The sequence below is a fragment of the Mytilus californianus genome, unplaced genomic scaffold (assembly GCF_021869535.1).
Source record: "Mytilus californianus isolate M0D057914Y unplaced genomic scaffold, xbMytCali1.0.p SCAF_14, whole genome shotgun sequence".
Classification (NCBI taxonomy): domain Eukaryota; kingdom Metazoa; phylum Mollusca; class Bivalvia; order Mytilida; family Mytilidae; genus Mytilus; species Mytilus californianus.
The window spans coordinates 8,776,828-8,802,419 of NW_026262626.1; the positions used below are offsets into that span (position 1 = coordinate 8,776,828).

A 25,592-nucleotide genomic window follows, 5' to 3' on the forward strand; every position below is an offset into this window, starting at 1 on the left:
TACGGAAAAAAGAAAAAAAAAGTCGTACCACTGAGTACAATACAAGATTTACAAAAAGTTCAGACGTGTCATTGTTGAATAATCCACAGGGACACAGTTAGCAGATTAAAATTTTGTTAAACCGTATTTTGAAATTTTTTTTCGTATTTCACGTTGGAATCAAAATGTTATATAGATAGTTAAACGCTTTAATTTTTTGTTCGTTTGGTCTATAGCAAACCGTTCCTCTAATATTTCAAACGACATGACATTATTTGTTCCGGTCCTGCAACAACTAAATTTGATTAAATCACACCCTTTCAGCCATTCTTTTTTTAAATATGTGACTTGATCATGTCATCCAAACCGGAAATATATTCCCGACGACTACCAAGCTCACCTAACTCGGTTCTAGCCCTTCCCTGAAATCTGTGATTTAGAAGTTACATCGATGACTGCAACCACTGTTGTTCTTATGAATCAACTTTATTATTTGTTTTACCGCAGACAAGATAATGGCTGAAATCAAAATGCATGTACACGGATGTTACGGTTAGAATATTTTAAAGGAGGGTTTTGGATTCCATATTTACCCGTGCAAAAAATATCGACCTTTTGTCCTATGACGGAAAGATATTTAATAAAATTAACACATGTTGGACGGGTTTGAAAGATTATTTGAGGTTTACCGTCAGGTTTGAAATGACCAATGACTACGACCGTTCCTTTTTAAACAGATTTCAAAATGGAATGTATATCTTTGGAGATTTAAAAGGTGAAAAGTCGTTCCACTGAGTACAATACAAGATTTAGAAAACGTTCAGGCGTGTCATTATTAAAAAATCTAATTTCAGGATCGGTTCAAATAGAGACTATGGGTGCAGACAAGATAATAATAAAGCATTCACATAATGATGCTGTTGAACTCAAAATGCATGTACACAAGTGTTACGCATATAAATTTTATAGGAGGGTTTATGGATTCCAGATGAAGCACCTTTGTCCTATAACAGACATTTTTAATACAATTACCACATGATATCAATGTACATATCCGTGAATATAATAAGACCATTGATGAAGATTAATTTTTCGTGTTATTGTATATGTATTTTACACGCACGTGTGCCTTATCTAGGTGGGGTTTGAAAGTTTACTTGAGGTTGTCGGTTTGAATTGACCAATGACAACGAACGTTCCTTTTCAAACGGTTCTCGTGAAGTTTTGTTGACTGATAAGGTCGCATACCCTATCGCTAAGATTGTTTGCAGTCGCCAGGATTGGTTCTCATTTGCTTCGAATTCTTTAATTCAGCGCCAGTGTTGACAGATCTCAATACCGGATTGTTAACCATATTCTGAGCTTGCTGGTTTTTTCTCCTTGCAATAGTAATGCCACTTGATTTAGACTCAACAACAATTTTTCCAAATGTTGAGATACTGGTATTGACATTTTTCATATCAGTGCTACTCTTCCAAGACAGAACAGCGTGATTTAAATCTTTGCTGTTAACTAATGTTTGAATAAATTTATCTTTTTCGTCTACATCATGTTCGATTTGTTTTAGCGCAATGAATGCCTGAAGGTCTGATGCATGTTGTTTTATGTTCGCTATGTTATTTTGGTATTCCGTTACGTCTTTATCTGCTTGTTGTACTGCTGTTAACAATTTGTGTATTTGTTTGCTCTCCAATTTTTCTGTTTTGTTGAGTTCTTTCAATATCTTTCCTTGGAGTTTGTCAAGATTACTTACAATCTTTAATTTAGTCATTTTTATTTCTGACTCGATTTTTTCTTTTGTTTCCTTGATTGAGGTCAAATTCTCTTCACGGTCTTTTCGAATTCTTTTAAGATTTTCAGAAATTTCTGCCAAGGTGAGTTCGATATCCACGAAAGCATTTGATGACTTTACATCTTTTACCACATCGTCAATATCAGAAAGTTCTTTGCACTCGTTATGGGTCTCAACGATGCACTTTTTACAGCATGGGCAATCATGCTTATAACAGTATATATGAAACTTTTCGTTGTGGCTTTTGCAAGTTTGTGTTATTGTTAGAATTGATGGCGGTAGTTTCTTGTATTTATCGATAGAAACTGTACTATGTTCCCTAGTTGCCTTGGAGATGCTGTGATGTTCGGTACAGTCTTCACAAAGGCCTTCATCACATTCAGAACACCAAACTACCGATGGTTTAGTCACCTGACGAAAATCACATATACCACAAATACTAGTAGTCGAATTAGTCGCCATTCTCCTAAAACAAATTAATGTTAAATATTGCATTAATAATACAAAATATCATAAATGGACAAAGTATTGAAATTAAAAAAAGGAAACGATATGTTGTATCGATCCATGGAACAAATTCACTACACATGCATAGAAAATCTAACGGTAAGGACACAGCGATTCTATTGGTTTTCCTCGTTTCAGTTACCTTCAACATGGAGCGGCTTTTTCATAATAAGCCTGAATCTGTTTACAGCCAATTTGTAGGGTTATACTATAAAGCAGTTTCTGTAAGTTGAGATCCAAATTTTCTACCCTCCGTCCTTATCTGCTATTAGGTACCTTCTTACTGTGGATTAAATACACGTGAGGGGTTCAGCTAACTATAAAACCAGGTTTAATCCATCGTTTTCTACATAAGGAAATGTCTTTACCAAGTCAGCAATATGATAGTTGTTTTCCATTTGTTTGATGTGTTTGAGCTTTTGATATTGCCATTTGATAAGGGACTTTCCGTCTTGAATTTTCCTTGGAGTTTGGTATGTTTTTATTTTATTTTCCTTATTATTCATGGAATACCAATTTTCTAGGAAATTCGTTGTGATAGGTGAATCACGAATTTAAGTGTTCAATGAAGTCCAAATTCCCTATCAACTTGGAAATCCACGAAATCAGGTATCCAAGAAATAAAATATTTCCTAAATTCAGCAAAATTAGTACCCACGAACATAAATGAATAAACAGTATTTGATGTATAGTCAAATTTTTATCGTACTTAAAATACATGAAATATTTGCCACTGAACGTACATCAATAACCAATATAACCTCTTTTTCCACTGACAGTCCAAACTTTCTCCGACCTTATATTCAAATGAAACTTCAAATTTTAAAAAACAAGATGAATATGTTTTATATACTTGAATGGCTAAGTTTTACTCTAAAAGAAGTGAATGTGAATTTTTTTTTAAAAGAAAATCCTTTATATTATCAAAATTTCATAAAAGTACAGATATTGAATAAATATTAACTTCCAAGACACTAGTTCGACGATTTTTTCCCGTATGCAGTGACCTTCACTACGAGATCTTTCGTTATAACTTCGGCCACCGCACAGCGCAAGTTCGAGGGGAAAACCTTGACGAAAGAATGTAAACACACGTGCTCTTGAAGGTTAATAGAATAATAGATTCTTAAAGTCATATGAAACGAGTTTCTTGAAATTTTATTGTTATCGAAATTATTGAACCAATGCATGCATATATACTTAACCAAGTCTTGCAAGCACGTTTTTTTTTTATATATTTATTACACATCTATCTAGAAGAAACACCGACATAGCTAGATAATACAATTAATTATCTAATTACTACCACAATTTGATATTTATAAGTATTGTAATTTTCATTGTTATTAATAAATGTAATGTCAGTATATGTATCTAATCTTGAATCAATCCTAATCCTATCTTATTTTTGGGAAATATTTTTACAAATTCAAATGGGACGTCACTTTGTGTGTTTTTTTGGAATTTCAAATGTGACGTCACTTTGTGCGTTGAGGCTTTGGCTAACTCGGCTGTGTATTTTTATGTGTTGGATTAAGTTTTTTTATGAAATGTATCCGTTTTATTCTGTAGTTAGTCCCAATTCGGTTTTATCATGTATATCTATTATATAGTCATTTTATAAAATTTACTGTTTGCAAAATTATAAATTATTCTAAATAATAAGGATGTTCTTGTCCCAGGCAGAAAACCCTGGCCGTCTTGGGCGCAACTTTTTGGAAGTTTTGGTCCTCGGTGCTCTTCAGCTTTGTACTTTCAAACTTTTTTCATCTGAGCGTCACTGGTTAGTATTGTGTGGACGAGACGCACGTCTGGCGTATTGGATTTTAAACATGGTGCCTTTTGTAAGCTATTATTCGTGTGTTTCTTTGTCCTATATGTTCTCCCATTTATTTGTATTGTAATCCTGTCATGTAATGTTGTCATTTTAATGTTATATTTAACATTGCCATAAAAGCGGGAGGTTTGGCATGCCACAAAATCAGGTTCAACCCACCATTTTTTTCTTAAAATGTCCTGTACCAAATCAGAAAAATGGCCATTGTTATATTATAGTTCGTTTCTCTGTGTGTTACATTTTAATGTTATGTTTTTGTTGTGTCGTTGTTCTCTTCTTATTTTGATGCGTTTCCCTCAGTTTTAGTTTGTAACCCGGATTTGTTTTTATCTCTATCGATTTATGAGTTTCGAACAGCGGTATTCTACTGTTGCCTTTATCTATAACGTATTATCGACAAATAATATTTCATTCAATGGTTGTTGGTCGCAAGCTAATTATCTTACCGGATCGTGACATTGATAAACAATAAAAAACAAAGCACGTGGGAAGCGTGACAGATAAGGTAATTGAAAGAGCTATGACATTTGTTTTTATATTTTCCATGTGTTCCCATTTGTTAGAACATACTCACCCCTTCTCGTCCAATGAAAAGTCAGTTTTTTCCCTTCTAATTTTCATAGTACATGGCTTTCCATGCACTATAAAATGCTATACATGAATGAATTTTCATTGTAGATTGATTATGAAAGTGAACTCTTAATAACTTCACTAACGAAGTGTACAATCCCCTGAGGCATTTTTCTTGGGAAAATAGCCTTCTGATTAAAGATAAACAAAGAAATATAAAAAACATTTAGAACATTAAAAATCTTTATATTAATGGTACATATATATAACAAACAAAAAATAAAATAAAATAGGGGCAATGATGTAGGTAAAATCATCTTTTATAAAAAATTTAAACCAGACATTCGAGTCAATTTTTTTTTTTTAAGAAAACAATGTCAGACTGCTGATATATAAAGCAAAGGATTTTTTTGAGAGAAAAAAACCCACAATACATGTACATTCATCACTAAAAAGTAAGCATCTGATGTTGAATGGTCATAATTCAAATATTTATAATTTTTATAATTATCAAAAAATATTCAAATTTCAGAAAGCGGATTGATATAACATTGTGTGCTAATTAAAATCAAGAAATTTAAGGTATACTTTAAGTATTAAATTTTTACATAATGCAGAAGAAAAACTCAAATGTTTGAACAATTTATCCTTTTTGTCCTCACAAACTATGTCATTGCTATTTCATTCCATCCATTGTAATAGTCATTACCTATGTTATATACTCACTTCATTATAAAAAGTGAATTTTTATTTAGTTTTGAATATTACAATGGGAAAGGATTATTTTGTAAGGTCACTCGAAAGTATGAATATGTTCTAAATTGGTCAGACAATACTTGGTCATGTTTTATGAAGATTTAAAGCCCTCGGCTACGCCTTGGGCTTTAAATCTTCATAAAACATGACCAAGTATTGTTTAACCTATAATTAATCAAACTATTCCTTGACAGTTGTTAAATGATTTGTTGTATTAAATTTGTTCTGTAAGAACTTATTATTTCTATTTACCTTCAAGAGCACGTGTGTTTACATTCTTTTATCGCGGTTTTCCCCTCGCACTTGCGCTGTGCGGTGGCCGAAGTTATAACGAGAGGTCTCATAGTTAAGGTCACTGCATACGGGAAAAAGTCTATTCTTTTCTATACATTAATAGACCCATTTCACGAATGTGAGAATGACAACCGTTCTAGATTTATGAAGAAATAAGTAAACATACACGTCAAAATGACTAATAAAGTGACATTTACCTACAATTTGTTTAATTTTGCAATAAATTGTCCCATACAACAATATATATGGTTTCGGGGTGGGGATCTTGACCGTTTACAAGTTTTGAAAAAGAAGGGGGATGGGGGTGACCCCCGTGGACTTCCCCTATATTTCATTTGATTCGTGTTATTGTCCCATACAAGAATATATATGGTTAAGGGGTGGGGATCTCGACCGTTTTCAAGTTCTCAAACAGGAGGGGGTGGGGTGACCCCAGGGGACTCGCCTTTTATTTCATTTGATTTGTTTTGTTGTCACATACAAGAATATATATGGTTTCAGAATTGAGATCTTGACCGTTTATTAGTTTTCAAAAAGTAGGGGTGGGGGTGAACCCGGGGACTCCTCAAATATTTCATTTGATTTGTTTTATTGTCCCATACAAGAATATATATGGTTTAGGGATGGGGATCTCAACCGTTTACAAGATAAAAGCACATTCTCAAATTGAAAGGGGGTGGGGGTAAGAATATATATGGTTTAGGGAGACTTAATTATCTACAAAATGTCTAATAATGAACAGTAAATTTCAAATTTCATTTATACAGTCCTACTAGTAAATTTCAAACTTTATATATAATACAGTCCTACAGATCTTATCAGGAAACAGAAAATTTTCAAATAAATCTGTCACTCCAATGATATTATATGCTAAGATATAACCCAGAGCTAATTAATAATTAATAATGTAATTAACTTCAAAATGTCTAATAATATAGCTTATAATCATTACCACTTAGAAATAGATAATTTTCAAATAAATCTGTCACTCCAATATTTTGTTGTGAGATAAGACATTATGCTTAGTCATAAAAAAGAAAACAAGAGTAAAATATTTAAAAATTCCACTTTTGGATATTAAAAATGGCGATAACTCACAAAGGAGATATACTAATATCTTGAAAATTTAACTAGACCTTCATTAAGTCCAAATAAACAACATATTTAAATTTGAAAAAAATTTGTTAAAGTGTTTTCATGTTATTCTGCTGACAAGCTGTATGGCAGCCGCCGTAGATCCGCCCAGCCGCCCGCCGTATGTCACCATTTTAATAACCGATATTTCCTTCGAAAATCCGTTATTGGTCTACTTTCCTCAGTTCTAATGACTCGTTAATAAAAGAAACAACTGTTTTTATATCATTTTGTGTTGGTGGATTTAGTATAATCACGAGTTTATCAGCATTGATCAGTTAAGTTAAGCGTATTAAAATTGACATATTTTTCGATATAATATTTTAAAAAGATTTCTCTTTTCTTTTTATTAATTTTACAGTAAAGAAAAAATGGAATTCATCATCTAAGATATTACATATTTTACATTTTCTTTAATTTCTTGGTATTTTAATATATCGTCCAGTTTCTATTAAAAGAAAATGATCACTTATTCTAAATTTGGTTAACATTTTTCTTGTTTCTTTGTTTGGATGAGATAGGTAGTATTCCATTTGGTCATTTATATTAGATTTAAGAAATTTGTATAGATATATTTTATTATTTTCATTCAGTTCGTTTATTTTATCATCAATAAGAGTTTGATAATAGTTAGTAGAACACATTTTTAATTGGTTGTTTTAACTTTTTAGTCTGTTTTAAAGTTTTAGTTTCTTCAATAAGTTTGATGTCAATATTTATTTCTTGTGACACATTTTTTGCAAAAGTATACCAAGAGCATGTTCCTTCAGTATTTATATTTTTAGCTAGGTTAAAGGCTTCATTAAGAAGTGGGTTTAGATTTTCATTATTTAATCTAGATATGTACATCATGGTTTGGGTTTTTATAAAAGTTTCTAATGGCAGAAGTCCTAGTTCGTTTCTAACAGCTAGATTTGTTGAGCTTCTTTTTGTTCCCAGTACTTGTTTAACAAAATGCAGCTGGGTTTTTTCTAAGATAGTTTTATCAATAAAATGAAAGACATCTGGTGTTGAGCTATTTTTGTTAGCTCGCAATTTATCTCTATAAAATTGAATATAAGTGTCCATATAACATATTTCACTATCATATGTTAGTATAGGTTTAACCAATGTTTCAAAAAGGTTGCAAGACACTCTCACAGGAAGTTGTCCAAAGCCTGATGAGTAAGAATTAATAGCAAATAAAACTTTTCATGCCTTTTTTGCAAGATCTAAACTACAACTAGTTAAACTGCCATTAGATGTTATAACACATCCAAGGTATGAACACAGGATTTCTATCAAGTTTTTCTTTTATTTACCTGTGCACTTTATTGTGGAAGCTCGTGTCATCAAGAATGTTACATTTCATTTTGAAATAATTACATTACATGTATGTTTCATTATAATACGTTATTTTGATTGGATAACACCAATCTCGAGTCATTCTGAAATTAACCTTCATTTCATTTTGAAATGTAACATTCATGACGAAACGAGCTTCCACAATAAACTGCACAGGTAAATAAAAGAAAAACATGATAGAAATGGTGTTTTCATAATCCTAGCAAAAAAATGTAATTATAAGTATTATATGCTTCTTTTAGTAGTCTTATAGGGTAGTAAAAGCGCTGACCGTGTGCACATTTTTCATATAAAATGAACTTCGGTCAACGCTTTTACACCCCAATGAATTTACAAAAAGAAGCATTCAATTCTTAAATAAAGGTTGATTTCACAATGACATGAGATTGCTGTTAGTCAATCAAAATAACGTATTATAATGAAACATACATGTAATGTAATTATCAAGTCTTATACATTTAGAACTAAAAAAAAAAAAAAAAATTGTACATGACGTTTCTATTATTTAATATAACCATTAGTACACTATGGCCATCGAATTCCCATTATTACAAACTTTAAAGTGAACATAAAATAAATATTTGTTACACAGTATCAATGTTTTTTCTCTCAAATTAAAATTTATTATGAAGACTTCAACGTCTTTACGGAATTCAATTTACGTAGGATAATAAATCGATTTCTGTATATACGTAATCATTTTTATATATATTACGTGAATTGAATAATATGTATACGTATTAAAATAAATATTTGTACCCCTGATTCTAGGCCATCCTATTTCTATGTAGTAACATCCAGCATACGGAGTATGTATCTCCCTATTGATACAATATTCCCGGGCTTGTATTTCCTATCATTTTTTCCTTGATAAAGGGTTGCTGCTCACAAGGAAGCTATTAAACCAAGAGTTCCAAAATGGTGCAGTTAAAATCATCCCTTCGTAAATTTTACGGACGCCATCACGAGTTGGTTGACCGTTATGAAATATCCGTTTCACAGATGATAGCGGATATGTTCCTAATGTAGTAACTACAATCCCTCGCCCATTTTCACGAATGTGGCCTACCGAATTAAACTTGCTACCGGGTTTGTACTAAAATGAGTAACACGATGGGTTCCACATGTGGAACAGGATCTGCTTACCCTTCCGGAGCACCTGAGATTACCCTCAATTTTTGTTGGGGTTTATGTTGCTTAGTCTTTAGTTTTCTATTTTGTGTTTTGTGTACTATTGTTTTTCTGTTTGTCTTTTTCTTTTTTAGCCATGGCGTCGTCATTTTATTTTCGGCTTATGAGTTTAAATGTCTCTCTGGTATCTTTCGCCTCTCTTTTTCATTAAAGACAAAACTATGTGAATTGTTTAAGGAATGACTGTAATATTTTTTCTGTCTATGAAGAATAATATCAAAAATGTGGTGCACACTGAATAACCCGCGTAGCGGGTTATTTTAAAGTGTGCACCACATTTTTATGTTATTTCGAATAGACAGAAAAAATATTACAGTCATTTCTTATAATTTAATTCTAAATTCCATTTTAAACCGTAGTAAACCATGAAAAAACGTTGATGACGTCACGGTCACATAACAAGATTATGTCTATGAGCTGATAAACAAAACAACGTCAGCCAATCAGAAGATGCGTTACATCCAAAATTAAATTATTTTTCCATACAATAAATTGTGTAAAATTTCAAACTATCGGCAAAAAGGAAGTGGCAGGATGGTTGATTTAAAAATTGCTTACGTTCTATTACTCAATATTATGATACTGCAGATCAAAAATTAAACCATTTCCGTAGATAGAAGTCAAGAAAAGATCATTTACCTTGTACAATGAATGTTGTCAAATTTTAAACCATTGACAAACAGAAAGAGACTCACTTCACCGGGGGTGTTAACCTTGATTACTTGCTACAACTCAACATTCTAAAGTTGCAGACAAGTATCAGATCGTTCCCTTTCATAGAAGCCAAGAAATCCTTAACGAAAGTTTTAAAATTTTCTACCTAAGGTCTTTCAAACGGACGGACCGAGCAGAGCGGTAAAAAGACATATGTTCTGTTTCGGCGACGCAGGTAAAACACATGTACAGTAAGAACGAAAATAAAGATACTAATTCTATATGTTGCTGGTCTCTTTTGTATAAGGAACTAACACCGCCACATTCTGTATGTATGAGCCTGTAATTCAGTGGTTGTCGTTTGTTTATGTGTTACATATTTGTTTTTCGTTCATTTTTTGTACATAAATTAGGCCGTTAATTTTCTCGTTACATTGTCATTTCGGGGCCTTTTATAGCTGATTGTGCGGTATGGGCATTATTCATTGTTGAAGGACGTACGGTGACCTATAGTTGTTAGTTTCTGGGTCATTTGGTCTCTTGTGGAGAGTTGTCTCATTAGCAATCATACCACATCTTCTTTTTTATATATAAGATAATAAATTGATGAATTTAAGGATTTTTGTTGATTTATTATAGGAACAATCATCCATTCATAAAAATATATACCAGTATCATTTTGTCTCATTCTCTTGATAAATATCAATCTTTATAATTCATGATCATTGAAACATTAAATGGTAATTAAAGCAGAATAACATCACAAACATGAAAATACTGTATAAAGCACTCTTTAAAATCTGATTCACACTCTAGTATACTGTATATGTACTTATTTTCGCGGTGTATTCATTTTCACGAAATTCGCGGTATGTATATTTTCGCGAAAATAAATACACGCGAATTCAAATGCAGATTTCATGCATTTAAGGAATGACTGTAATATTTTTTTCTATCTATGAAGAAATAACATCAAAAATGTGGTGCACACTGAATAACCCGCGTAGCGGGTTATTTTAACTCTCTTGATGCCAGATTTAAAAAATCAACGTTATGACGTTGCCAATTATTATAGGTAATAACATTCAAGGACGTCGCCAGTGCCAAATTCTTTTGACGTCGTCTTTCAGACGATTTTTTTTATATTAATTTAGCAAATTGTTTTTCTACGTGAACGGCATTCATTTATAAAGGAAGCGACCAGAAGAACACTTTGATAATGTTATATTGACTGATTAAAATGTTTCTATACAAATTTCCATCTTGTTGGACCAAGGAGATGAATGTAATTATATAGATAGTTATCAAAGGTACCAGGATTATAACTTAATACGCCAGACGCGCGTTTCGTCTTCCTAAGACTCATCAGTGACGCTCAGATCTAAATAGTTATAAAGCCAAACCAGTACAAAGTTAACTGATATTTTTTTGAAAATACTGTTGAATTTATACAATTTACGTGTTTTATTAGTTAATGATTAATTTTCGTCTGGTAAGTCTTCCTTCTTTTATAATGTCAAAGCCAACAGGCAAGACCAATTACAAAAAGTTCTTTTTTTAATTGCAAGAGAATATTGTAAAGTATTATGCTATTTCATATCATAACAGTTTTCCAAAAAGATATTTTAAGGGCATTTATTGGTTGATTTTACAAAACCATTGTTGAAAGACACAAAATTGTCTGAATATAGATATAAGAAGATGTGGTATGAGTGCCAATGAGACAACTCTCCATCCAAGTCACAATTTGTAAAAGTAAACCATTATAACAGGTATATTTGTGTATTTGGTTATAATTCTATCTTCGGTTATTTTTGTTTTCTACTGCTGTGAACATCTATTATAATATTTTGTAAACTAATTTGGTTAAAATATATAGCAAATTTCAGGATAAAAAAATAATTGTGTTTATAAATATCATCAGTAAAAGAGAACTCTTCAAGGATAAATATAACCATAGAAACAAATAAATATGTGATAATTTTTCTTCCATTGGTACCAAGTCGATTGAAATCCAACCAGAAATAACTTCATAAAATTTATTTAAAAAACGTAGTTTTTTTTTATGTAATATATAGCCAAAAGTTTGACGTGACGAATACTTCTCGCCGCTGTATAAAAGGGGTCTATACCTAATTTCTTCTGAATGGGTAATGAAGGGTCAGTTATAATCGTTTATTCTTTCCATGTTCTTCTAAGTAACATTTTGATATAACAATGACCTATTAAAAAAGGAGGCGAGTATTGTCAGGAATATTTTATCCCGCAGCATTCTACTGTGCTGTCTCAAGACATGAACCAGGTGAGCAGTAGTCTTTTTTTTAATACATGTAAGAATATTTTTTTTCTTGCATTTAATGTTAAGGGATAATTTCAGTAGACTGGCTTAAATGTATTTTAACTCGTCTTGACTCGGGACTACTTACTATATGAAGTTTTATGTAGTGCTTGCCTATTATTTGTCGAGCTCTATATGTCATTTTTTATTTATTGTGTCTATTGATGTAGGCCTATACATAGCACTTTTATTTAACTTGGAGATGGGGTCTTAAGTTTCCTTTTGTGTATGTTTCTGTAGAAAATCAAATTCAAAACATAACAAATGCAAAACAGTATAAAAGAAAGTATTGCCCATAGTTGTGATCGGAAATAATTTTAGTACCAATATTCCTCGTATTCTTCACCTGCAACACACCGTATATTATTTTTAAATTGTATATGATACATCATTAACCGAAGCAAAAGTTTAAAACAGTTCTAGATTTTAGAGGCCGTAATAACTGCTGCTGAATTTTTGTATATAGATCTGTGACAGTAGAGTGTGTCTCCTCCTAGATCTTTCTCTTCTAACGAATGCAAAGAAATTGGGTGTTCATTTCGGATTTCAAAGTTCAATGTGAATCATCGCACAGAGAAATAGAGAATACTAATATCGACTAGACCCCTTAGATTACAAAAATGAATGTCGAACACGCAGAGAACATTGTTTCATCATTTCATTCTCTATAATTTAGTTATTTATACTGTGGTATACGTTTAGGGAAATTCAAATCACTAGAATTACTTCTGATTAATCCGGAAAAGGCAGACTTCAAATACAAAACACTGATCCCTTTAATAAAACTTCAAGCTGGACACAAATACCAAATAATTTCATGTACCGGTAAGTAAAAAAAAAAAAAGATCTGTAAAGGTTCTATAAGAAATCAAATTAACCTGATTCTAAAAGTTGATGAATATTCCCTATTCAAGCAACACGATCTCCTTGAAACCATATTGGAAATAGAAATGCAGAACCCGTAACATCTCTCTAAAGGTTAAAATTAAGTCATATTCCATTTTTTTTCATTAAATGATTAAAACTTTATAGTCATACTTGTACACGAGAATGAGTAAGCTAAATTTAGATGTTATGAATTATGCCGTTAGCTTTCTGAATTGAATTGTTTCACATTTGTCATGCCTTCTATAGGCGACTATTCGGTATTGGTTTTCCTCATTGTTGAAGGCCATACGGTTGCCTATAATTGCTTACATCCACTTCATTTGAACTTTGGTGGATAGTTGTGTTATTGGCAATCATACCACATCCCCTTATTTTTATCTTATAAGTATGAAATATTTGTCGCTGAACTAAATGACATTCAATTAATTAATCGTAAATTCAGTTACTTCGGAGTTAAAATCATTAAAAATAGCTTTAGTTTATGTAAATTAAATATTTTGTCTATCAACTATGTGGAGACGACGGAAAGTGCCCTTCAATAATGCACAGTCATATAATGTTTAATGACACGAATTAGAATTCATCCTAACATGTTTGTAAAAATATTTTCCTAAAAGATTTACACAAATAAAACAGTACAAGTTTACGAGATGTATGTATGTAAAATATGCAGTTAACCCTTCCGCCCTTCATGTCAGGAACTCAGCTAGCAACAATAAAGAACACTTTAAACCATTGAAAGTAGTATAAAACATTGTCAAATTCGGCTTGTGAAAACTATAAATATGATTTTTGTGTATCAAATCAAAGTCATGTATTTGTCACTTATCAACCAAACAACATTTGCATAAAAAGGATTGAAATCAGATTAGAAAATGACGGCTTGTTAGATGCATTGGCAAGTGTGTATTTTATCAACAATGTTAGGGAAATTCTGGTGAGTTCCATGTTTGAAATTAGTGTTTATTTTTATACCTTCTTTTGGTATTTACCGAGTTCTTACTTTGTGTCCTCTTGGGATTCTGCCATGGGTGGACAGACACGTTTTGGACAGAGAGGGTAAACATAAACACATACAATTCTATTTGAACATACGTATTGTGCGAAACTTTCTAAAGCATTTTTCAACACACAGACTGACGAATATGTCGGAAATGCAGTCAATTATTATAATAAGTGTTTTATATCATGTAAATCTGGTAAGTTACAATGCAAAAAGCGGCGACCCGGACTTGTTGGATCATCTTGTGTTTCCAGCTCTAAATATGTCAATCTTTAAATCGTCAGTACCAGTGTCATGTGCGTGCATGCAAATATAAAAACCAATTTTGTCGTTTGCCGTGCTGGTAGACGACTTTTTCAGAGACAGAAAATTCAATTTACTTGTGCCATATTTATAACGTCACAATGACGTCATGGATATCACGTCATAGTTTCAAAATACACTTAGATGACCGATGGTCAACAATGGTAAAAGCATTAATTATTTAGTGTATTATAGGTTGCAGTGTTTTGATTTATAATGTAAACTTATTGCAATATTGATGAAACGACTCATATGTCGCCTTGGCATCAAACCCCCAAACGACATGTATGTCGCTTTGGCATCAACACTCAAACGACATATATGTCGCTTTGGCATTAAGAGGGTTAAAGTGTGCACCACATTTTTTGTTATTTCGAATAGACAGAAAAAATATTACAATCATTTCTTATTATTTAATTCTAAATTTCATTTTTAACCGGAGTAAACCATGAAAAAACGTTGATGACGTAACGCTCACATGACACAATTATGTCTCAGGCTGAAAAACAAAACAACGTCAGCCAATCAGAAGACGCGTTACATCCAAAATTAAATTATATAAAAATATAAAAAAAAACAGTGTATATAATGTGCGAATCCTGAAGTACCATTTTTACTGTATCCGTTATGAATTTCTAATGTAGAATGATAAATAAACAGACGACAAATTCGTGATTTTTGAATAAAATAAGAAATAATATATAAGGTGTACTGAGTCATGATATAGGTATGAGATGCAGACAAGTTTTCATCGCGCCTATTGATACACAAATAGATAAATATTAAGAATAGTTCACGAACAGGGCGTGCTAGAGATAGAAAAGCAGCAGTTAAGTTTATTTGCAAAAAAAATGTACCTTTTAACATAATTATTAATGTTGTATAACTTAAAACCGGTTTTGTTATTCAGCTTGTTGATATTGATTTAAATTCCACTATGCTGTTTTCGTTATGCAATTCATGTTTACTGTCGAATAATGATACTATAGACTTTCATTTTCACTGTAGGGGCGATTCATTTCTATTGTATATGCGATGCATTTACACAGAAGGAAATTAATTAATTTTCTTCATATAAAGTCTTAATTCAGCCGACTCTCTAACAAAATTTATGAAGTTAGAAGGAGTGATTATATATGCATACTTTGTGAGTGAAAGTTTGAGGTAATATATCAATAAAGTATGTAAAAATAGCATTTATTGCTAGTATAGTCAATTCTATTTTCTCTAATATTTTGTCCAGATTCAGATCTTAATGTAGGATAAAATTTATTCTTTCCTATGACACGCCATCATTGAATGCTTGTAGTTTAAAAATGTGGTTGGCTTGCTTGCTTTATTTGTATAAATGTTTACTTTAGCATTGTTATTAAGATTGAGCAAACATTTATACAAACAAAGCAAGCAAGCCAACCAAACCTTTAAACTACAAGCATTTGGAAAATAGCTCTAATAGATGCATCTTAGATAACAAAGAGCATTCACAAAACGATCTTCATTTCACGATTGGGTGAGTGGTAACGTTTTCATCTTGCACAAACAAGTGCCTTGCATTTGACGCTTGGATGACTGGATAACTGATATTTCTCATGTCATGGTGTTACATCTTATACAGTAAAGAAAGTTCGAGCAATAATCGAGTCGCCTTAATTTATGTTTGAATTTCTTATAAATCGTTGTTATAAATAAGCAAATACGTAATTGTAAGAATACAAGGATATGTTGAATACAGTTTATTATTACATGTTTAAATGGTTCTATACCACGGGGTAAAACCGCCATACAGTTGATTCCGGACGTTAATCGCTGCATCGCTTAGTTAAGTAGTCAATGTTTATGAAAATAAAATTTACTGCTCCTGACAGCATTGCATATTATTTCTAATATTACATGAACACCATGTGAATATTTTAAATAGACAAGTCTATGAATTACTTGTAAACATCGCAAACGAAACACTCTGTGTAACTCAACCTTGATTAAATTATAAATAGAGCATAGTTGGTTGGCTCTTACACTAAATGCGACCGTGTATTTTGTGATTTGTTGTTGATTAAAATACACAATGCGAATGAGAAACCCGTTATTTATTTTATTTGCAGACATTTACTTGAAAAACTGACCTCAGAATTTTGGTACTGTACGATTCATTCTCTTTGTAGTTTGTTTGCTTTCTTGAGTACCGTTCGTTGTACATTCTTGTGTACTGTTCGTTGTGCAAAAGCCTATCAATATGATAGAAATATGTATGAAACGGCATGACATATTTTCAAAGTAACAAAGTTTCAAAATACGTTATATTCATGGATGTTCTACTCCAGTATATTTTCGGATCCATGAGCATACTCACCAAATATATTTGAATATGCATGATATATGAACGTGTATTATCTTAAAGCGATGTGACGCATATCACCCTGACCTTCGTGTGAGTTTGACCTTTGACCTTAAGATCAAAAAGCTGGATTTCTAAGAAACATGGATTGCAATCAGGCACTGCCGATGAGTGGGCTTCTCTAGCTCCAGTAAGTTCTGTTTCACGTCAAACAAATTATGAAATACAAAATTGAGCTTGTTTTCATCTTCAATATGAAATGTTAGAAATTTCAAATAGTTTTAGTAGTTTCAAATGCTTGCTAATAAAAAATAAAAGATACTATTAGCAATTAACATTTCATATTAGGTATTTCAATAGAAACAGCTAATTTTGTTCTCGATGTTTTACTTACGAACGGTACAGAACTATGAAAACACGCAACGAACGTACAGAAAACAAGCATTCTGAGAGTATTGCATGGCAATACATAGTCCCCTACCGGGTAAAAATTCATTATACTGGAACAAAATGCTAACTTGTTCTATAACTTGTCATGGTGTAAACAAAAAGTAAATATGTCAATATCTTCAAGCATGACTAAAAACAGTGTGGAAAACTGATTATATGAGTGAATTTTTCAAGTCCAAGGACCATAACTCTGCACAAAATTATTAGACCGAAACAAAAATGTGAATTTGATCTGTAACTTTTCATGATAAAACTATATACCAATTATCAATCAATATCTTATAAGCATGATGAAAAAAAAACATTAGATATGATAAATAGTTCTCTAAAATTGGATATGATGTAATACAGTGTATATCTATTTTCAAATTATAATCAGATATAATTAATAGTTCCAAATATTTTTTTCTTTCATTTGTCACAAACTAATATAGATTTGTAACTTATCTATAAAATGTCAACAACTGTTATCTACACAATGTAATGTATTGAAATATATGCATTAATAAAAAATAGATTATTATCTAATTAAAGGATTTCTCTTCATAACTTTTTTTATATCATTCAGAAAATTAGTTTATACTAAATAACAAACAAACCTGTCAAAAAAATCTTCAAATAATTTAACAAAGAATGTCTTTTAAAAAATGAGTTATCTCCCTTTGTACAGAAATATGGTTTAACATAGTACTCCAACATTAGATATGGTCCAGAGTTATGGTCCATAACTCTGACCTAAATCATCAGACCGGAACAAAATTCGAACTTTGTCTATAACTTGTCATGATAAAACTATATACCAAATATCAAATCAATATCTTCAAGAACGAAGAAAAAAAGTGTGGAAAGCTGATTTGCCGGACTGACGGATGGACAGACGGACAGATGGACAGACGGACAGACGGACAGACGGACGGAGTTCAAACCTTCGTCGGTAGGGGACTAAAAATCGACGAACGGTACACAACGCACAACTTCCGGAATCAACCATACGTTGGTTATACCCGTGTATATTCAAGAAAGCATCTACGACTAGCTTGCATTTCAAATTGTAAATATCAACAATATTATAGTCATTAAAAGACTATTTTCAGTTGTTGCATGTTGGATTGTCATATAAACAACAATGAAAATTCATCGCACCTCCTAAAATTCCACATCAGAAATGATCGCATCGCATTTATAGTTAAAATGAATCACATTCAGTTATCAATATTATTGAGTCAGCTGCTTTAATTACACTTTTTTGGACTTTAATCCTGGTATTATACATTAAAAAGTTATATTCTAATAAAATTGTGTTAAAACATACTTTCAAATCAATTATTTTGTATTTTCAAAAAGTTAACAAACGCAGTTTTTCCCATCATCCTTTATTCTGCAATAGACATACTCGCATACGACAGTGAATATGAACTAACTGGATTCGCACTTTATATACACTGAAAACTATCGTAAAAATATTACTGGAATTTAAAACTGTATTTTCATGCTTATATAACCTCAACTGAAACTAAAACTAAACTGTTACAACAACAGTTATATTTACAGAAATTCAATTAAGAATAAAAGGACAAAAGGTGAAAAATAATATCTCATGCTAAATATGACAGGTATAATTAGTAATTAACGACTTAATCGTATTATTAGTATTATATGTCCGTTCCGGACCATACGAGTATTTGGACCATACGCGTATGGTCATGACCATATGGGTATATACTCATATGGTCCGACCATACGCGTATGGTCGGGGTAATTTACACGTTTACTTTAAATACTTTTAAACACTTCATAAGGAATGACCCTTCTAGTTGTCTCGTCATTAAAAAGGTAATTTTATTATATTTTAATAATAAAAAAGATTAACTAAATATAAAATAAGCAGTTTCACACAGTTAATTTTACTCACTATTTGTAAGTACAATAAGAAGATATCAAAATCAAATGCACATATTGTAAAAGGAAGTTTTGATTCTTTACGTATACCGGTGGTTGACAAGGCGTCTGGTTATTTACCATGTTTATTGTGTAGAGTAGATGACATCACCGGCAAGGACCATAGTTTATTTAAGTTTCCCTGTGAATATGGTGTACTAGTTTAGTTTAGTTTAAACATATTTATTTATAGTGGATTGGGAAACAAGTTATCGCAACTTGTATTAATCCCTTTCCACCTTGCAGGTGCGAGTGCTGACTTGTAGCGGCATTAGCCTGCTCTTTTTCGAAATCTACAAGGGTGTAATTTACGTGCAAGATATATGACTCTCTCTTCACACGGGTCAGCCATTTATGGTGTACTACAGTCATGTTACAATATTGGAGATTTAAAGCTTCTTAAAAACACCGTAGACACATCGGAATGGTCCGAGACCTCGGTATCACTGCACGCAGTGTTTTTTAATAAAGATAAAGTTTATTGTATTATTGAAACGTTTCTCATGCATATTTGTAAAAATACCTATATGGTCCAAATACTCATATGGTCCGGCCCATAAATACCCAAACGAGTATATACTCATATGGTCCGACCATACGCGTACGGTCGGATCATACGCGTATGGTCGGACCATATGAGTATAATTCCAAATACTCATATGGTCCGGAACATGTCTATCAAAACAGACGACTGATTTGAGGATTGAATATTCTTTGTTTATTTTGTTTCATATTGTTAAATAATTGAAGACCTACTTACCGAAATTTTAAGAATTATAATGAGTCCGTTATTAAAGTTTTGATATTTCTGTAAATACCGCGAAATTAAATGCACACGAATTCATCGACAATACTAAAATCGCGAAAAAAGTACATTTACAGTATTTAATTCACCCGTCCATATCTAAGAAATATGTTGGGGTTCTTTTGTGTATACAAATTTATAGCCGACTATACGGTATGGGTTTTTCTCATTGTTGAAGGCAATACGGTTGCCTATAATTGCTTACAGCCACTTCAAATGTAGTTTCAATTTTACTCTGGTGGATAGTTGGCTCATTGGCAATCATACCATAACTTCTTATTTTCAAATTGAGAAAGGAAATTACATGTAAAATTTTAAATAATTTTAAACAGTTTATCATAATTATCTAAAACTTCATAATCCTTATTACTATAATTCTTTGGTAAAGCGCCATTAGATCACGATCAAATTCATGATCATTCGTTTGTCTTAAATTCTCATATTTGATTTATAACATACTAGGACAGATATCCAAATTACAAAAAGCCCAAAAGAAGCAACCAACAATGCACACTAACTCGTTATAATGTATCAGCATTTCGTGCGTATTTTAGACTAGATGCCACCTAATATACCATCGGGATGAACAACGAAGACTGCCGATTGAGGGGTGTGTGTGTGTTATGGAGCTACATATATTATAAATGCATATGATAGACCTTTTTACGTTTCCCACTTCTAATCTTGCCTTATACTAGTAGTACTTGAAAACCGGGTCCTGATGTTGTAAGCAACATTTACAAAAATCCTTCCATTTTGACATAACCCATTTCGTTCGTTCTATGTATAATAAACTGCTTCGCTGAGCGCAGCTGGATACGCCCGGAGAGGTCCAACCCTGAACAGTTGGGGCAAAAATGGACACAATATTCAAGCTTGATACAGGACTGAATTTGGATTGTAATTGAATATTTGACATATTATAGGTTTCTGAATAAATGTAGCCAAAGAACTTGAAATTGGTTATATGAATTGAATTTATGTTCAATTAAAGATTTCTTTCTGTTGTGCAATACACTGTGCTGTTGCGCAATACTTAGTAAATCTGTTGTCAGACTATAATCAAATAAAGTTCAATTAATTCTCAATGTCATATTTGAAATTTATTAAAATGTAAAGGGAGCTTACATCAATAGATATAAACAATTCACCAAAGTTTCATGAGAATTGCTGACAACATTTTTGAGTTATTGTCCAAAAACTGGACAATCCCCCCTTTTTTAATGAATAAAACCCCATAACTCAGAAATGATAAATGAAAAATTTATAAAATTCTAAACGGAGCTTACATCAATAGATATAAACAATTCACCAAAGTTTCATAAGAACTGCTGAAGTTATTGTCCGAAAACTGGAAAATCCTCCCTTTTTTAGTGAATAAAACCCCATAACTCAGAAATGATAAATGAAAAATTTATAAAATTCTAAACGGAGCTTACATCAATAGATATAAACAATTCACTTAAGTTTCATAAGAACTGCTGAAAGCATTTTTGATTTTTTGTCCGAAAACTGAAAAATTCCCCTTTTTTTATGAATAAAACCCTGTAACTCGGAAACGTAAAATCTAAAATATATAAAAATCGAAAGGGAGCTCATGTCAATAGATATAATCAATTGACCACAATTTCTTGCAAGTTAGTGAAAGCATTCTTGAGTTTTTGTCTGAAAACTAGAAAATCCCCCTTCTTTTAATGAATAAAACCCCAGAACTCGGAAACGTAAAATCTAAAATTTATAAAAAAACGAAAGGGAGCTCACGTCAATAGATATAAACAATTCACCAAAGTTTTATGCAAATTGGTTAAAGCGTTTTTCAGTTAATGTCCGACATGTTGACGACGGACGGACGGACAGACGGACGGACAGACGGACAACGGTATACCATAATACGTCCCGTAAACGGGCGTATAAAAATGCTAATATTGAAATTCGAAAAAGTGACTTATCTTGCAATCTCTATGTATATATCTTTCTTTCCAAACACTGATTTCTCTGCAACGTGCGCAATTTAATGAGTTTCTCTGCGACGTGCGCAATTTAATGAGAAATTTAAATATTAATCATATATGTTATATTAATTATTATATATATAATTCTAATTCAAATTAAATTTTTTCAAAAAAATGTACTGCATATGCACTTTCCATTCTAGGATATAATTCTTTATGGTTTATTAGAATTTCTTCGAAACTTCATAGTAAAAATGGCACAGTTTTAGCAGTAAAATGAGTTCCTATAAGGAATTGCATTGTCTATAGTTACAGAAGTGCAATATATTAGAGGTCTCTAAATAATCCGTTACCGTAGTGGATATAAGTTGCGATCGGTTACTTATAAACACAGTAAATTACCAAACAGTTTCTGTCGAATTATTGTGTTTAAAGATAATTATACTTTCATTTTCAAATTAGTATCATATATATATATGTCTTTATTTCGAAGATGTGTATATATAAGAACTAAATGCTACATTCATTTTTCAGAAATTCATACGAAATGAAAGCAAGTAACATAACATTGATTGCGCCCCCGCTTTCATTTCGTATTTCCGAAAATCGGCTTAAACATGTTAAAGCATGAACATGACGACATGATCCTTTTGAATACACAATACAAGTGAAACACATCATATTTATAAATACCCCCCCCCCCCCCCCTTTACACACACACCCACACACACTAACTGACCAAATTTTGAGGGGCGGTTAAGTAATAATAGCTTATGTCCTAAATATAATAGAGGTCACATTAACAATCGTCATACTTCCATAACTGTCTGAAGTACGTATAAATATTGATTTCACAGTGTTTACCTTTCTGAAGAACATATAAAAGTTTGGCAATAATTGTATCGCCCATATGTCCAAAATGTATTTCAATATTGTCACAATAAAACTAACCTGTATATAAGCTAATTGTATGCGGTACAAATATATACAATTAGTCTACTCCTAAATATATATATACCTTTTGTCAACAACGAGAAGCGTCACATTAAAATATGCGCACACGTATATTATGTAGTTCGTCTATTTTTATAAAATTGCTGACATACACAATTTTAATTCAGAGTTTATAAGCGGTTAAATTTGAATTACTCATTGTTGCTTAGTTAATGGCATCAAAAATATCATACAAAACCAGGACACTAATTTAGGCATCGACCATTGGTTTTTTTAATTGTTGATTCTTGATATGTGAAAAATAGAGAGGACAATTTAAGGGGATGGGGTGGTTTTGGGGTAGGTGGGGGTGTCAATGAAACTTCGAACACTACGATAAAACGACGTTGAGTTAAAACAAAAATCTTGTTAAAAATTGTTTGTTTAAAAAAGACATGTCCCCTCCCTCACAATATTTAAAAGAAAATATTTCCAAAATGCACGTCTTTGGAGGTGGAAAAAGAAGAAAAGTCGTACCACTGAGTACAATACAAGATTTACAAAAAGTTCAGACGCGTCATTGTTGGATAATCTGATATCAAGGTAGGTTCTAATTTCGACCATGGTTGTCCGCACTCCTTTTAATAGACCACTTTCGAGTTATATCCTTCACAGGAAAAGTTCGTCAATTTTTGTGCGCTTTTATGACGTCATTTACCAGATAGAGGGGATCGCCTCTATCCCTGCTCTATTAAAGTTCATCAAGCGTCTTTGTGATCGTCATTATGCATGATAAACTAGAAATAATATTTGTACCTTGGTACTTAATCACATTTCCCTAATGACAGCAGTGCTGATTATCATTTATAAGAATTTAATTTGTCGACTAAATCGTGCAATATAGCATCAAATTTTTTCAACCGATTGCTCAACATGGGAATGGAAGTGACGACGCCCCTAAACGCACGAATGGTGTTCACTAAAACCAAGATAAAGTTTTTGACGGAAATGCAACGAACCCGAAAGTTGTCTAATATTTGTTCTTAAGTCATTAGAATTAAAAATGTACGTATAGAAGTAAAATTCCTTGTGTAAACAGTAGAAAAGTCAAATGTTAAGATTTGAACCATCCTATTATACATGTTATACGAATACAAATTGTAGGTCTACTATTTATCTTCCTAATTATTTTCTTGGTTCAATACTTACGAGGCAGTTTCCTCATTGCCTCAATGGAAGCTACGCTTTTAATAATTGTTATCATGTTTCATGTATACAAAGCTTTGAATGTTAATTAGGTGCAAATGTCAAATTAATTCATATATCATGGAGCATGAAATAGTGACCTATTCCAGCGGCTCATCCCTACCACTCATTACATAGTAAGTGCCAAAATGAAACAGAAATTAACTACTATAGCAAAGCCCATACCGCATAGTCAGCTATAAAACGCCCCGAAATTACAGAAGTAAAACAATTCAAATGAGAAAACTAACGGCTTAATTTATGTAAAAATTAATGAACGAAAAACAAATATGTTATACAGCAACAAACAACAACCACTGTATTACAGGCTCCTGACTTTTGACAGGCACATAAAGAATGTGGCGGAGTTAAACTAGTTAGAATGCGCCTACCCTCCTCTAACCTGGGACAGTGGTGCAACAGTACAACATAAGCCTGAGTTCAAATAAGGTCTGACTATGTGTGCAGTTTATGCGAGGTCCGACTCTATACGATGTTCATGCGAGGTCTGATTCTTTACGCAGTTCATGGAGGACCGACTCTCTATGCAGTTAATGCTAGGTCTGATAATTTACGCAATTCATGCGATGTCTGACTCTTTATGCATTTCATGCGCGGTTTCACTCTATACGCAATCCATGTGAGGTCTGATTCTTTATGCGGTTCAGGAAAGGCATGAATCTGTAAGCATTTCATTTGCAACTTCACTCTCCAATTAGTTCATGCGAGGTAACTAACAAAAATGAAAACAACACGTTATAAACTTCATGCGTCCGAAGCGCTTGTCTGGATTTACCATTATAAGGATTTCCCTTTTTAATCTGCAACTTTCAACAATTTTCATTTCCAAAATGGGATGAACATTCAGTCCTGCATACAACCACTTACTACCGAGCTTGTGGTATCCGCAGGAACTTGCAGGCTGCAAGTATTGCATTGACTTCTCTAAACACGCGGCATTTTGTGAGTAGGTGTAAATACTGGTCGGCTCGATGTCACGTTAAAGGAGCATGTCTTTCTGCGTACTTTTGCCTTGTGAACTAGAGCTTTTAAACATTTGAACAGTGTGTTGGTCTAACACACAACAGGTATCATATATTCATATCAAATTTTCAGATTCTCGTTCTAATGTACATGTTATCTGTGGCACTGGATGTTAGACTCCAATCCATCCATCGAAATTACTGGAGTACTGATACTAACGGAATGCAAATTATTCATATTTGATACGGTGACACACTATTAAGTTTTTAGAGAACAAGTTATTTTGTGTCGTTGGGTTTCTGACTCATTATCATAGACTCTTATTTCTCTAGTATATGTGATTTTACGGGAAAAAAAATA

The 25,592-nt window shown here is 32.3% G+C and overlaps 1 protein-coding gene across 1 annotated transcript; it reads right to left on the reverse strand.

Moving 5' to 3' along the window:
* Nucleotides 1-973: 973 nt before the first annotated feature.
* On the reverse strand, nt 974-23,127 carry LOC127724140 (transcription intermediary factor 1-beta-like). Its single transcript, XM_052231011.1, has 2 exons — nt 23,089-23,127; nt 974-2,237 (listed from the first exon to the last, which is right to left on the reverse strand). The coding sequence occupies exon 2, from the start codon at nt 2,231-2,233 to the stop codon at nt 1,235-1,237; it is 999 nt and encodes a 332-aa protein (XP_052086971.1). The 5' UTR covers nt 2,234-2,237; nt 23,089-23,127; the 3' UTR covers nt 974-1,234.
* Nucleotides 23,128-25,592: the final 2,465 nt, after the last annotated feature.

Excerpts from the sequence above, each read along its gene's own strand:
- LOC127724140 (XM_052231011.1), bottom strand. The coding sequence starts at position 2,233 with ATGGCGACTAATTCGACTACTAGTATTTGTGGTATATGTGATTTTCGT.